This window comes from Entelurus aequoreus, linkage group LG02 (genome assembly GCF_033978785.1).
Source record: "Entelurus aequoreus isolate RoL-2023_Sb linkage group LG02, RoL_Eaeq_v1.1, whole genome shotgun sequence".
NCBI lineage: Eukaryota > Metazoa > Chordata > Actinopteri > Syngnathiformes > Syngnathidae > Entelurus > Entelurus aequoreus.
In genome coordinates, this window is record NC_084732.1 from 20,785,832 (window position 1) to 20,800,016 (window position 14,185).

Here is a 14,185-nt window from a genome sequence, read left to right on the forward strand (position 1 = left end):
CTAGAGCAGGTGTTCTTAACATTTTTGACCACAGGGCCCAACTTTTCCACTACTGATGGGGGTTGGGCCCACTTAAATATCAACATTGACTTAGTAATCTTACTGTTGATTTTAACTGTATTCAATAATTATATCTAACTTACTTACAGTTTAATAGGATGACTTAGTAATCTTGCTGTTGATTTTAACTGTATTCAATAATTATATCTAACTTACTTGCAGTTTAATAGGATAAACATTGTCAAATGATATGAAACCATGTGTTAATCACAAAGACTATTACCAAGGCTTAGGTCAGACTGATGACAAAAATAAATACATATCAAATATACTGCAAAAGAAGGGACTCATTGAAACTAAATGTACATACAATTACACAATGCTAAAATAAATTAATTCTAACTAAAATCACAATTTTTTTTTAACTAAACTGTCAATAAAATTAAAGTGCAAATTAAAATACAGCTTCACCATTTTAGTCATAAAGTTTTACTTATCCTTGTTTTCTTGCCACCGTATAAAAAAAAAGCATCCTTGTAGTGAGTGTTTAGAGCAGAATGACTTTACTTGACGACATGCAAAGGGGATGAAAAAGTAGAAGATAAAAGACAAATGTAATAACCAAGTATCTCAAGGACCAATTGGCATTTCTTGGGGACCACCTGTGGCCCACCAACCACACGCAGAGAAACGCTGGCCAGCACCTTCTTAAACAACGTTTTAGCTTCAGTAGAAAGCTAAAACGAGTGTGTCTAATCTGTTTACTTAATTCTTTCTTTTGTTACCACACAGATTTTAAATACTGATGAATTAAGGTCATCAAACAACTTACTCTGCCGTTCACCATTTCCATATCGACGTCAGCCTTTTTCGCCCACTTGTCCCAGAAGTTGGGGTCATCCAGAGAGATGTCTGTGCGGTTTCCGGATGCCACAAAACTGGCCTGAAAGAAGACCATGTCGGAAAATCTTAAAAATCCATATTTCTGTTTGATGCAATCGTGGTCAATCATTAGAAACAATGGCCAGCGTGCCATTCTAAGAATATATAGTCCTTATTGTAATGTTACAATATCAAAAATGTTTAATGCATGCTGCATTACCTTGGCAAAGGTGGACCCTCGCCCCTCTGACTCGATGGTAATAGTCTTGGTCCTGCGCTGGAGGATCTGGTCGATGTCCTCCTCACAGAACTTGGCCCCTTCGTCCTCCTCGTCCATAATGGCACCGTAGGCTCCTCGTCGCAGCAAATCCTCGATTTCCTTTTTGGACAGCTGTTGCTGGACGGCCTAGAACAAAGGAAAATACGTTTATATCTAGGCAGCATTGGATGTCTTGCTCACGGACACTGATTGTCCTGAATGTCTAATGTTATTTCCCAAAATGTTGCTCGAGCAGTTATTTTTCCAACTGAACAGTGACCGTCTATGAAAAACCTTGGCTTGCACTTGACCACTTAGTGCTACGGGAGAGCATGAATGGCTTCGATTGGAGCCTTTTTGTTGAAAGAACCTTGATATTGTTCCGGCTAATGCTTTAAAGCGGCACTACACCGACCTACTCAAGAGTTCACAGAATTGAACTGAAAACGTCTAATCCAAGGTTAGCTTCTGAAATGGATGTCATTATATATTGAGCGGTTACAAACCCTCTTGACGATGAATCCTATTTCATTCCCACCACTCACCCCTCCACCAGTGCTTCCTCCCAAGCTGTTATCTCGGCCGCTCATGCTCTGCAACACGGCTTTGTCCAGACCCAGCTTGAGGCTGGCGCGATCGAACATCTCCCGCTCGTACGAGTTCCTGGTGATCAGCCGGTACACCTTGACCGCCTTGTTCTGACCAATCCGGTGGCAGCGTGCCTGCGCCTGTCGGGTTGAACAGGAGCTTAGTATTGCTTTGGCGTTTTTTGTTGTTGTTGTTGTTGTTTTTGTCCTGTCCAGCTACTCAGACAAATCGTATTGTTGATGTAGATGCCCATATCGGCTGTACAAATTTACTTTACAAAAGAAAAGTGTGGGATACTTCTATTGTTGCCTTAATTGTAATTGACTTTATTAAATGGATTTATATCATTATTTGGCGAAGCCGGGCCAGAGCAGGAGGGTATAGAAAGAGGATGAAAAAATGAAGACAGAGGGGGAAATTGCGGGGACAAGACAGAGAGACAACAACAACAGAACAACATCGGCAAGTAGGATATGTACAAATATGATGGTTAAAGTGATAGCAATGAAGCAGTTAGTGAAATAATTAATAATACAAAAATGACAATGAGCATTATTACACTACAAATGGAGCAATACAAATACAAATAGAAATAGCACTATTGATAATAAATAATAATAATTACCTCTATTATCAACAATACAATTGTTTCAAATGCAACAATACGTATATGTAATGATCCATTGAAATACAAAAGAAAGCAGATAAATTGAAGGAAAGAAAGAGAAGCCAACTATATTAACCTTGTAGATTGTTATAGTTCCAATAGATTAAGCTTTGTCAGTGTGTTTCCCCTAGGGCAACAATGTTAATATGTTTGATGAAACGTGATTATATGCATGAGTGTATGTATGTATATGTACAGTATATGTATATGTATGCTTGTACAGTGAATGTATATGGACAGTATTTGTCTGCTTTGGCGGTTTTAACTTGATGTCGTCTTACCTGTAAGTCGTTTTGAGGGTTCCAGTCAGAGTCGAAGATAATACAGGTGTCCGCCGCCGTGAGGTTGATGCCAAGGCCGCCGGCTCGTGTGCACAGGAGGAAAACAAAGCGGTCCGAGTCAGGCTTGCTGAAGCGGTCGATGGCCGCCTGGCGCAGGTTGCCACGGACGCGGCCGTCTATCCGCTCGTACAAGTACCTGCCAAGACCCAGGGGCCATTCGTTACAATGCTAGCTAACTCACTGGCCACAGTATTCAGATGTAAAATGCTCATTCGACCTCAATATGAGAGATAATTTTTCCACATTCCCTCTTTTGAGTCAAACCAACAGGTGGTGCCAACCATGTTTGAGTGTGAGCTTTTCTTCCTGTCACTCAAACACTAGTGACTTGGTGTGATGCAGCTACGCCATGACGCTTGTTTTATTTTTAGACAATGTTCATGAATGAAGCAGAATCAAACAACTGTGACAAATATGATGACCAAAATACGATTTAAGTGATACGAGAAAAATATCTCTGTTTCGCACTTATTTTGCAGTCATTTTTCAAAAATACAAGCAGTGTTGGTATAAAAAACTTATTTTCTAAGTATATTTTTCTAATTTTATTTACAAAAATCCCAGAACGTTTATCAGTCTAATAAAATAAAATACAATCCATTACAACAGTGGTCCCCAACCTTTTTGTCACTGCGGACCGGTCAACGCTTGAAAATTTGTCCCACGGACCGGGGGGTATGATTTTTTTTTTTTTTGTCATAAAAAAATACAATCATGCGTGCTTACGGACTGTATCCTTGCAGACTGTATTGATCTATATTGATATATAATGTAGGAACCACAAATATTAATAACAGAAAGAAACAACCCTTTTGTGCGAATGAGTGTGAATGAGTAAATGGGGGAGGGAGGTTTTTTGGGTTTGTGCACTAATTGCAAGTGTATCTTGTGTTTTTTATGTTGATTTAATTCAAATAAAATTTTAAAAAATATATATATATACATACCGTATATATATATATATTTTTTTTTTTATTTCTTGTGCGGCCCGGTACCAATCAATCCACGGACCGTTACCGGTTGGGGACCACTGCATTACTTACTTAGGATTTACAGTTACAAAGCAATTGAGATGACATACCAATACAATATCTATTAAAAATACAAACAAATAATAGGTACTAATTTAAGCAACAACAGTATTGATGATAGTTTAAAACTCAAAAAATATTCTTAAAAAAGAAAAAGAAATTGCAAAAATAAAGTTTTTATTTATTTAAATCAATATGCAAATCATGAATCGATTTAGAATTGGGATAAATATAAATCTCGATTTTGATGAGAATCGATTTTTTTGAGCACCCTTAATAAATAGTACAATCGTCCCTCATTTATCGCTGTTAATTGGTTCTCGACATGACCGCGTTAAACAAATTTCCGTGAAGATCATTAATCAAATAGTTTCAGGACGAGAGCAAAAAAAAAGAAGTTTATTACCTTTTAAGTTTGTTTTTTAACATTATGAGAGCCCTGTAGTCATGAAATAATAGCCTTTAGTCGCCATTACACTCTTTTAATCCCATATAGAAATGTTTCCTAAAGTTTAGCCAATCAGTGGCGACGATATTGAACAGTGCGCTCTAATTGGTTTGGTCTCCTCCTAATTTAGGGTAAAAATGTTGAATATGCCACAATATGTGAAGCGCGATGTAGCGAGGGACAACTGTATATTATTTGGTAATATAATATTTTTTCCACTAAAAAACAGTCCGAAAAAGATGGTTTGGCCTATATTTGTGGTCAGTCCAACACATGGCATCAAATTACTTTTCTTCAAGAGTTTTTATTCCTGTCTCTCACAACAGCCGTGCCGTGATACTAATTTTAATGATAATGTTGATCAACAAAGCTGAGTCTAAACTGTTGAGCAGCTAAGAAATAGATATTAAAAACATTAAAGAAAAAAATAAAATGTTGTCCAAATACTGAAAAAGAGACATTGTATCATAATCAGTGTTGTCTTACAGTATATTCAGGCCAATAGATGTAGTGTGTCTTACAGTTACCTTCTCTGAATGAGGTAGTCTTCCAAGATGTCCAGGCATCGCACCATTTGGGAGAAGATGAGCACCTTGTGGCCGCCGGCCTTCATTTTCGGCAGTAGTTTGTCAATGAGGACGAGCTTCCCGGCGGACTGCACCATGGCTTGTAAGTGAAAGTCCAAGGCAGCCGGGCTGTAAACCTCCCTGAAGTCCTCTAAGATCTTTTCTTCTGCCCCTAACAAGTGGATAAAGTAGCATTAGTCACATGGCTTTTTATATCAAAGTCTAAAGTCCAAGTTTTGGAATGACAGAACTCACAGTCATCAATAATTAGTGATGGCTCAAACTGTACTGAAGCATCTATGCAATATGAAAAATAGGGAAATAAAAATGTTTGGGTGCATTGACCTGATCACTGACAGTATACCAACCTGTGCCACCTTTCAGATCACCATTCGCAGTTAAGGAAAAGAAGCATGTACAGTCAAAATAAATTGCGTGATTAATCTGTGTATATATATATATGGTTATTGTGATAATCTTTTGTGATTAATCACATGCGTTAACTCTTTTTTTTTTGACAGCCCAAAAAAACTAACAATTGTATTTGTTAACTATTCATTTTATTTGCAAATCAACTGTAGTGATTTTTTTAATCCAGTAGATGGCAGACGACAATTGTGAAACACCAACACAGTATCAGTGCAGTGTCAATACATCTAGTGAATGTGCCATACACTCACTGAAACCCATCACTATCAATAACATCACCCGCGGTGTACTTCCACCTTTGCAACATTAACCAACACTGCCCTTCTGTCCACACTGCCTCCATCCTTGTTCATAGTCTGGATACCTCACGCATCGACTGCTGCAAGTTCTTCCTCTTTGGTCTCCTCCAGAAGTCTCTCCACAAGCTCCAACTGGTCCATAAATCTGCTGCCCGGATTACAACCAGAGCCCTCTCATTCCATCACATCCCTCTTACAGAAACTTCACTGGCTCCTGGTCAGGCATGTAATTGACCTTAAACTCCTTCTTTATACTTTAAAGCTATCCACAACCTCACCCCTCCTTGTTCATCTGATCCCCTTCTCATCGCTACACTAGCCCATTCCCTCAAGTCCTCCTCATGAATCCACCTCGCTCAAGCCACTTTTTACCACTTTAAACCCTTTACTTATTCAAATCCAGACTCAAAATCCAACTGTTGGAAGAGTTCGTATTCACTCTAACTCAGGGGTCCCCAAACTTCGGCCGTATCCGGCCCGCCAGCGTCCAAAATCAGGCCCGCGGGAAGTCACAAGTATAAAAAAAACAAAACAAAAAAAAAAAAAAACATTTTTTTCTGTCTTTTCTTATCCACTTTGTACCGCTTGCTACTCACGGTGTCTCCTAGCCGCTCAGGCAAATCATATTGTCTATCCATCCATCCATTTTCTACCGCTTATTCCCTTCGGGGTCGCGGTTGTAGCTTATCTCAGCTACAATCGGGCGGAAGGCGGGGTACACCCTGGACAAGTCGCCACCTCATCGCAGGGCCAACACAGATAGACAGACAACATTCACACTCACATTCACACACTAGGGCCAATTTAGTGTTGCCAATCAACCTATCCCCAGGTGCACGTCTTTGGAGGTGGGAGGAAGCCGGAGTACCCGGAGGGAACCCACGCAGTCACGGGGAGGACATACAAACTCCACACAGAAAGATCCCGAGGCCGGGATTGAACTCACGACTACTCAGGACCTTCGTATTGTGAGGCAGACGCACTAACCCCTCTTCCACCGTGCTGCCCTCATATTGTCTAAAAATGCATTTTCTCATCGATGACGTGACATCGCGCGCGCGGAAAGTGCGCTATATATATATCTTTTATATATATATATACAGCCCGGCCCCCGACTAAGTTTGTTTTAACCCAATGCCGCCCCCGAGTCAAAAAGTTTGGGGACCCCTGCTCTAACTGCTGCTATACTCTTGTTGCTTTGATCCTTTCTGTTATCGTTATCTGTGTCTTGTAAAGTGTCTTTGGATTTCCAGAAAGGTGCTTGCACATAAATGTTTAATTGTATTTTATTTTATTTTTTATAATAATAAAGTGTGCTAATATCTATTTGACTATTACAAGTTACAAGACAGCTTGTATTTATTATTTTTTATTTGACTTTTACATTTTTAAAATGTCAGTGGAAAATTGTTTAATAAATGTGTGTTCTGCTAACTTCATTCATTTTTACCTCCACTCACACAAATACAGTGGATGACTGACAAGAGGGTTGCCTCTGTTTCTTAAATTCTGCTAGTATTAGTATTAGTATCAAAAGGTTATTGGCACATTTTGATTAAAAATTCAAAACATGTCAGAAATCGAATAAGGAACAAGTGATTACATTTTGGTGCTGATCTGGGTCACTGTCTGAATTTAAGTTTGTATTTTTAAATGCTTCTTTATTATTGGCAGATAGGGCCTGCACTCTCCGAGTATTTTCCTAGTTTTTATTTATGTGCTCATGTGACTTTCACAATATTATGTCAGACCCACTCGACATCCATTGCTTTCGGTCTCCCCTAGAGGGGGGGGGGGGGGGGGGGGGGGGGGTGGTTACCCACATATGCGGTCCTCTCCAAGGTTTCTCATAGTCATTCACATTGACGTCCCACTGGGGTGAGTTTTCCTTGCCCGTATGTGGGCTCTGTACCGAGGATGTCGTTGTGGCTTGTACAGCCCTTTGAGACACTTGTGATTTAGGGCTATATAAATAAACATTGATTGATTGATAAGTCATTTTGACATGTTTTTTTTTAATTACCGGTAGTTAAAATTTAAACTTCACCGTCTAAATTCAAGTTTTTTTTTAATGATTCTTTATTATTGGCAAATAGGGCCTGCACTCTCTGTGAGTATTTTTCTAGTTTTTATTTATGTGTTCATAAGTCATTTTAACATGCTTTTATTAATTAGTTAAAATTGTAATTTTGGGGTTGCAAGTAACATTGTTATTTTAATGCATTTGTTTATTTTTTTAATGTATGTATTTGTTAATATTTAACTGACTTGTAAGAGTTATAATTGACTTGAATTCAAGTACCCTGTAATTTAATTTGGTATACCTCACCCATCATAATACATATGAAAGAGGTAAAATGAGTGTATATATATATATTTATATATATATATATCTTAGTATAATGCAGTGCAGGTCCACACTACCGCAAGCTACAAAAAAACTAAATAGGTTAATTATCTTTTTAACAACGCCAGTAAAAAAAGGCCTTTGCAAAAAGAGAAGTAAACCACTGTGTGACAGAGCTAAATTAAACAAAGTCATATTGATGTTGAATCATGTCGATAAACTATGCACTTTTGTTGAGTGTAATTTGTACGCATTCACTAAAGCCAACACAGCCGGGGTGAGGGGTATGTGTTCTCAAGAAACATGTGCTATTTAATTTTTTTTATAGTTTGCAGCCATCCTCAACCATCCTCAGCTACCAATGTTAAATGAGAGTGAATAAACACGACGTCTATTCTGGTTCACAACTTTTAAACAACTGACGCACAGAGGTAAAACCCGAAACACTCGATCCCCTCTTCCCGCCCACAAACACTGCGCATGTGTTAACCCAGTATATGGAGAAACATGTTAACATATGTTCTGTTAATAAAATGAAATACACACTACACTAATCTCGCTAATGGTTTAACTTGAAAATATGCAAACAAATCAAGAGGGTTTGATCTAAAGATCTGTAGCAAGTGAGCACCTTCATCCGCTCAAATAAGAAAGCCCACAAACAGGAAGTTCTTACCTTTAATGAGGTAGGGGTGGTTGCAGCACTTTCTCAGCTCCATCATGGTGTTGACCAGGTTGGGCATGTTGGACTGGCCGGCACCTTTGGCCAGAAAAGAGAAGTTCTTCTCCAGGATGGCGCGGTAGTACTTCTTCTGGATGTTTGTGAGCTCCACCTCGATGATGGTTTCCTCCTTGGGCGCCAGCTTCTTCTCCACGTCCTCCTTTAAGCGCCGCAGCATCATTGGCTTCAGGATGCCTTGGAGCTTTTGCACCTGTTCGCCAATAGAAAGATTACAATTTAAGCAAGACATTTTATAACGATATTACGTTAAACACAAATAAAGCCACAAAGTTGTAATTTTTAACGCCCATGCTTCCCAAATAATAAAAATTCAAAGTAAAATCAATGACATTCGCAAACCTAATTTTCACCTTCTTACAGCCCATACAGGGCCCGATCTACTACGATCTAAATACCATGCACTAAACAACTTGTGCAATTGACCGCCCTATGTAAATGAAGTTTTTGTTTGTAATACGCCATGGAGTCACTCATTTACTGCAAATTCATGTTATGCTCTCCCTCCTGTGGCATTTTGCAATGCTTTAAAACATGCAGCAGACATGTACCACTTTATATGGGCATTTAAGAGAAGCAGTCCTGCAGTGCATCACTTTTTAACACACTGAAGATGCGCTCATGGAAGACGCTAGCATTAAATGCAAGCGCATGCTGAAATGTTCCAGATGCACATAAAAAAATGCATATTGCAGATGTCTTTTTTCATATGTATGAATGTTACTAAAAAACAAGCAAACACCAAAACGCATACAATTTAATTTGTTTATTAAACCAGCTCCTTAAGTCATCCAACAGCTGTGTAATTATAAAAGGATATTGCTGAATAGACATGTGTAATATTTCTATTTGTGACAGTCCATATATGTGGACAAGCAGGACGGAGCTGCAACGCGATCGCCTCCCTCCTCAGAGCTATGTCTGCCCAATTGCTAGTTTGCACGTCCTTACTAGATATAATAGGTAAAGATGCAAAACAGTGGTTGCAGAACGGGCTAAGTCTTGATAAATCACACTGACAGACATGCTTGCAGGGAATCATTAAATTATTTATAAACGACCGCATTTTTCAACGTTCACCTGTCCCATGAGGCACCCCAAAAAGCTTTTTCACAGTAAAACTCCTGATAGGAAGTCACCATTTGCTATATTTATTATATTGTTGTTACATGAGAAAATTCACATTAAAGAACACATAAAATGTGCCAGATTGTAGCCAAGGCTAATTTCCATCTGCAATCCCAGCAGGTTGATTGCATATAATATACAGGGTTTCCCCTTAATGTAACTGAATGTGGCGCACCACCACAGTAAATTCATGGCCGCCACACCTTGAAAGTAAGGTTGTTTTTTTCCATAAATACATATTAAAGTAATATAATGTAGTGTAGCCTCCAGAAGAAGTCATACAAAGTCTGAAGCATTTTTAAATTTCACTGCCAATTGAATGATAACAACCGGTCCAATTCCAACAGGTTTTACCTCCCGTGCAAACACTTTTGTCTCCGTGTTTCCCCAGACACACAACAACAATTCCTCATTCTTCCCAATCCACTTTCAGGCATGGACGGTGTGTTTGATCAAATTAAAACCACACAAGCATAAAACATTACAACAGCAGGTTGCTACAGTATGAATGGATATTTAAATAGCCTATTATGTGTCCACTGTTGACGAGTGATGTACCAAAAACTGATGATGTACCAAAACGGCGGCTTTTTAGGAGATAAAGTCCAACTGGAGCAGCAGCGCCAAGCAAGTCATGCTCGCTGCAGCTTGCTTTTGAGTTGAGTTGAGTTTGAGTTTATTTCGAACATGCAAGCATACAACATGATACATCGCAATTTCCAGTTTCTCTTTTCAACATGTTCGAAAAGGAGTAGGAAGAAGCAGAGCTTATTTAATCCTACCCCTTTTCTTTTACATAACAGTTGCTAAACTTTTTTGTTCACTTCCTGTTCTCAATTTATTCACAATGTACTCCATAAGTAATCACAATAAAAATAAATAGATAAATAATAATTGGTGAAGTAAGTTACATTTCATATGATGAGATAAGTAAGATTATTTTGAGAGTGAAAGAATGGATGAATTAAATAAATTCAGAATGTTTATCATGGTTCTTCTTCTTTGTACTTTGTAAACACTTTAAGTTTGAAGAGTTTCTTGAAGTGGATCATATTAGTACATTGTTTGATTGCTTTGCTTAATCCATTCCATAATTTAATTCCACATACTGATATACTGAAGGTCTTAAGTGTTGTACGTGCGTACAAATGTTTTAAATTACATTTTTCTCTAAGATTATATTTCTCCTCTTTTTTTGAGAAGAATTGTTGTATATTCTTGGGTAGCAGGTTATAGTTTGCTTTGTGTACAATTTTAGCTGTTTGCAAATTCACTATGTCGTGGAATTTCAGTATCTTTGATTCAATAAATAAAGGATTTGTATGTTCTCTATATCCAACATTATGTATTATTCTAACTGATCTTTTTTGTAACACCGTTAATGAATGAAGTGTACTTTTGTAGTTATTTCCCCATATTTCTACACAGTAACTCAGATATGGTAACACTAGTGAGCAGTAGAGAATATGAAGTGACTTTTTGTCTAGAACATGTTTTGCTTTATTCATTATTGACGTGTTTCTTGCTACTTTATGTGGTATATTTTTTACGTGAGATTTCCAGTTCAATTTATCATCAATCATTATACCTAGAAATTTGGTTTCATTTACTCTTTCAATTTCTTTTCCGTCTATTTGTATTTGTGTTTGACTTTCTCTTCTACTGTTACCAAATAGCATTATTTTAGTTTTACTGAGATTCAACGATAGTCTGTTTTTGTCAAACCATCTTTTTAGTTTGCTAATTTCTTCTGTTATTATTTGTATTAACTTCTGTGTGTTCTCTCCTGAACAAAACGCTGTTGTATCATCCGCAAATAGTACTAACTTTAAATCTTTTGTAACTTTACAAATGTCATTTATATAGAGATTGAATAATTTAGGTCCTAGTATTGATCCCTGAGGTACACCACAGGATATATTTAGCGTTGTAGACGTGTGTTCGCCTAGCTTCACGTATTGTTTCCTGTTCGTTAGATAACTTCTTATTCAGTTTAAGACTAACCCTCTGATGCCATATCGTTCTAGTTTTTTGATTAAAATATTGTGATTAATAGTGTCAAATGCTTTAGTTAGATCCATGAACACTACTGCTGCACATTTTTTACTATCTATTGCATTGGTAATTTCTTCTGTAATTTCAATTAAAGCCATTGAAGTTGAAACATTAGCTCTGTATCCATATTGGTTCTCTTCGAGTATTCTATTTTTATTTATGAAACTCTAATCTGTTATTGAACAGTTTTTCAATGATTTTAGAAAATTGTGGAAGTAAAGAAACATGTCTATAATTTGTAAATTGATGTTTGTCTCCAGTCTTATAAATTGGTGCAACTTTAGCTATTTTCATTTTGTTGGGAAAAGTACCTGTTTGAAATGATAGGTTACTAATATACATTAATGGTCCTGAGATCTCTTCTATAACCTTTTTTATCGTTTCCATATCAATTCCGTTACAATCAGTTGAAGTCTTAGATTTACATTTTTTCACGATTGTAACTATTTCCTCCTGTGTCACATTACTGAGGAACATGGAGTTGGGATTTCGCTCTATGGTATCATTATAGTCCTCGATTGAAACTGGGTCTGGAATCCTTTCTTCCAATTTTGGTCCAATATTTACAAAATAATTATTGAAGCTTTCAACTACTTCCTTTACGTTGTCATTTTTTTATTTCCGTCTAAGAAGTATTGGGGGTAGTCCCTCTTTGTGCCATTTTTGATCTTTGTGCCATTTTTGATAATGCTATTAAGGATGCCCCATGTTGCTCTCATGTTATTTTTGTTCCTATCCAATAATTCACTGTAATATTATTTTCTACATGATCGTATTATGTCTGTTAACTTGTTTTTATACTTTTTGTACTTAATTTCTGCCTCTGTAGTTTTTTGTGCTATAAATTTCCTATATAGTGTATTCTTCTTCTTACAAGCATTTTTTAATCATTTTGTCATCCATGGTTGATTATTCTTTCTCTGCTTGTTACTGAGTTGTAATCCATGGACAATGTTTGTCATAAAGTATTATGAACTTGTATAAGAAATGTTCATATGCTTCATCAACCTCTTTTTCATTGTACACATTGTCCCAATCTTGCTTTTGTAGCTCAATTTTGAAAGCAATCATCCTCTTCTCTGTGCACAGTCCTCGAAATGTCCTCGTCTTCCTTGTTCTTTTTGTAGTTTCCATCATATATTGTAAAAACTGGCAGATGATCACTAACGTCGGTTATAAGTAGACCACTTGTAGTGTTATCAAAATCATTGGTAAAAATATTATCAATAAGCGTGGCACAGTGTGCTGTGATTCTGCTTGGCTTTGTGATTTTAGGATATAGACTGATGCTGTACATTGTATCAATGAAGTCATCAATAGACTTTTGCTTGTTGGGGTTCAATAAGTCAATATTAAAGTCACCACATAAGAACATTATTCTTTGACCATTGTCCATGTAAGTTGCTTTAATCCATTCTTCAAATGTTTCTATACTTGACTTAGGTGATCTATATATACAACTAATGAAAATGTTTTTGCTTTTTTCCTGACATATTTCAATGGTTATACATTCTAAGATATTATCTATAGCAAATGACATGTTTTTTACCACTTTGTAGTTCAGGTTCTTCATCACGTACACAGCTACTCCTCCTCCTCCATTTTTGTTGGTTCTGTTGATGTAGTTAAGTTCATATCCTTCCAGATCAAAATCTATTCCTTTTTTATCATCAATCCATGTTTCTGTGACAGCAATCACTTTGAAGGGTTCGTTGATGTGTTCCAAAAAGTTCTTAATGTTGTTGTAATTTGCATACAAGCTTCTGCTATTAAAATGAATAATTGAACAAGGGACATGTCAGGGACATTGCGGGACAGAAGTAGTCTCTAAACACGACTACATTTTACACTAACACAAGAAAAAGATGCTAGATTTGTTGCTAGTCATTTAAAAAAAAAAAATAATTAAAACTTTCTAGACATTTTTTTAATTTTCAACAATGTACATTGTACAATAAGCAACAACATTTGAAAATATGGCATATCAATATAAAAAAATATGTTAATACAAATTAATAGTAACAGATTTGTTCTTAAATGTACTGTATATGTAAATTTTTTAGCGTTTTTATAGAAAATCATATCATCACAGCAAATTATACATCAATGTCATGGTGGCCACGCCCCTAACTATAGCCCTACAGGTATTTTGGCAGTATAGGGGAAACCCTGGTACATACCATCTACCTGCCACTGACCATCTCATCGCATAAAAAGTCATTAATTCACTAATTATGGTGAGTTGCATATTTCATGCACTTATTTTTGCTGTATTTATCTGCCACAGGTGGAAGGCCGGTCTGTGAAAATAATGCCGACATTAAACCGGTCCTTGGTGCAAAAAAGGTTGGGGACCCCTTCGCTAAATGGATTGTGCTCCTCATTTACACACTGAAGAGACGTAAT

General features: G+C 37.0%; 1 protein-coding gene and 1 non-coding gene across 10 annotated transcripts in view; both read right to left on the minus strand.

Annotated features, from left to right (window-relative positions):
* The window catches only part of chd9 (chromodomain helicase DNA binding protein 9), a 198,463-nt gene that overhangs the window by 34,278 nt on the left and 150,000 nt on the right, over window positions 1-14,185 (minus strand). For all 9 annotated transcript variants that reach the window (XM_062023759.1, XM_062023750.1, XM_062023742.1 and 6 more), the window contains 6 exons: window positions 8,534-8,789; window positions 4,744-4,954; window positions 2,678-2,873; window positions 1,687-1,869; window positions 1,103-1,288; window positions 833-943 (listed from right to left, as the gene is read on the minus strand). In XM_062023759.1, the coding sequence (XP_061879743.1) occupies window positions 833-943; window positions 1,103-1,288; window positions 1,687-1,869; window positions 2,678-2,873; window positions 4,744-4,954; window positions 8,534-8,789 (1,143 nt within the window). The remainder of the gene's footprint in view (window positions 1-832; window positions 944-1,102; window positions 1,289-1,686; window positions 1,870-2,677; window positions 2,874-4,743; window positions 4,955-8,533; window positions 8,790-14,185) is intronic.
* LOC133642728 (small nucleolar RNA SNORA16B/SNORA16A family) lies at window positions 1,366-1,498 on the minus strand. Its single transcript, XR_009824591.1, has one exon. It is a non-coding gene; the product is annotated as a small nucleolar RNA SNORA16B/SNORA16A family (small nucleolar RNA).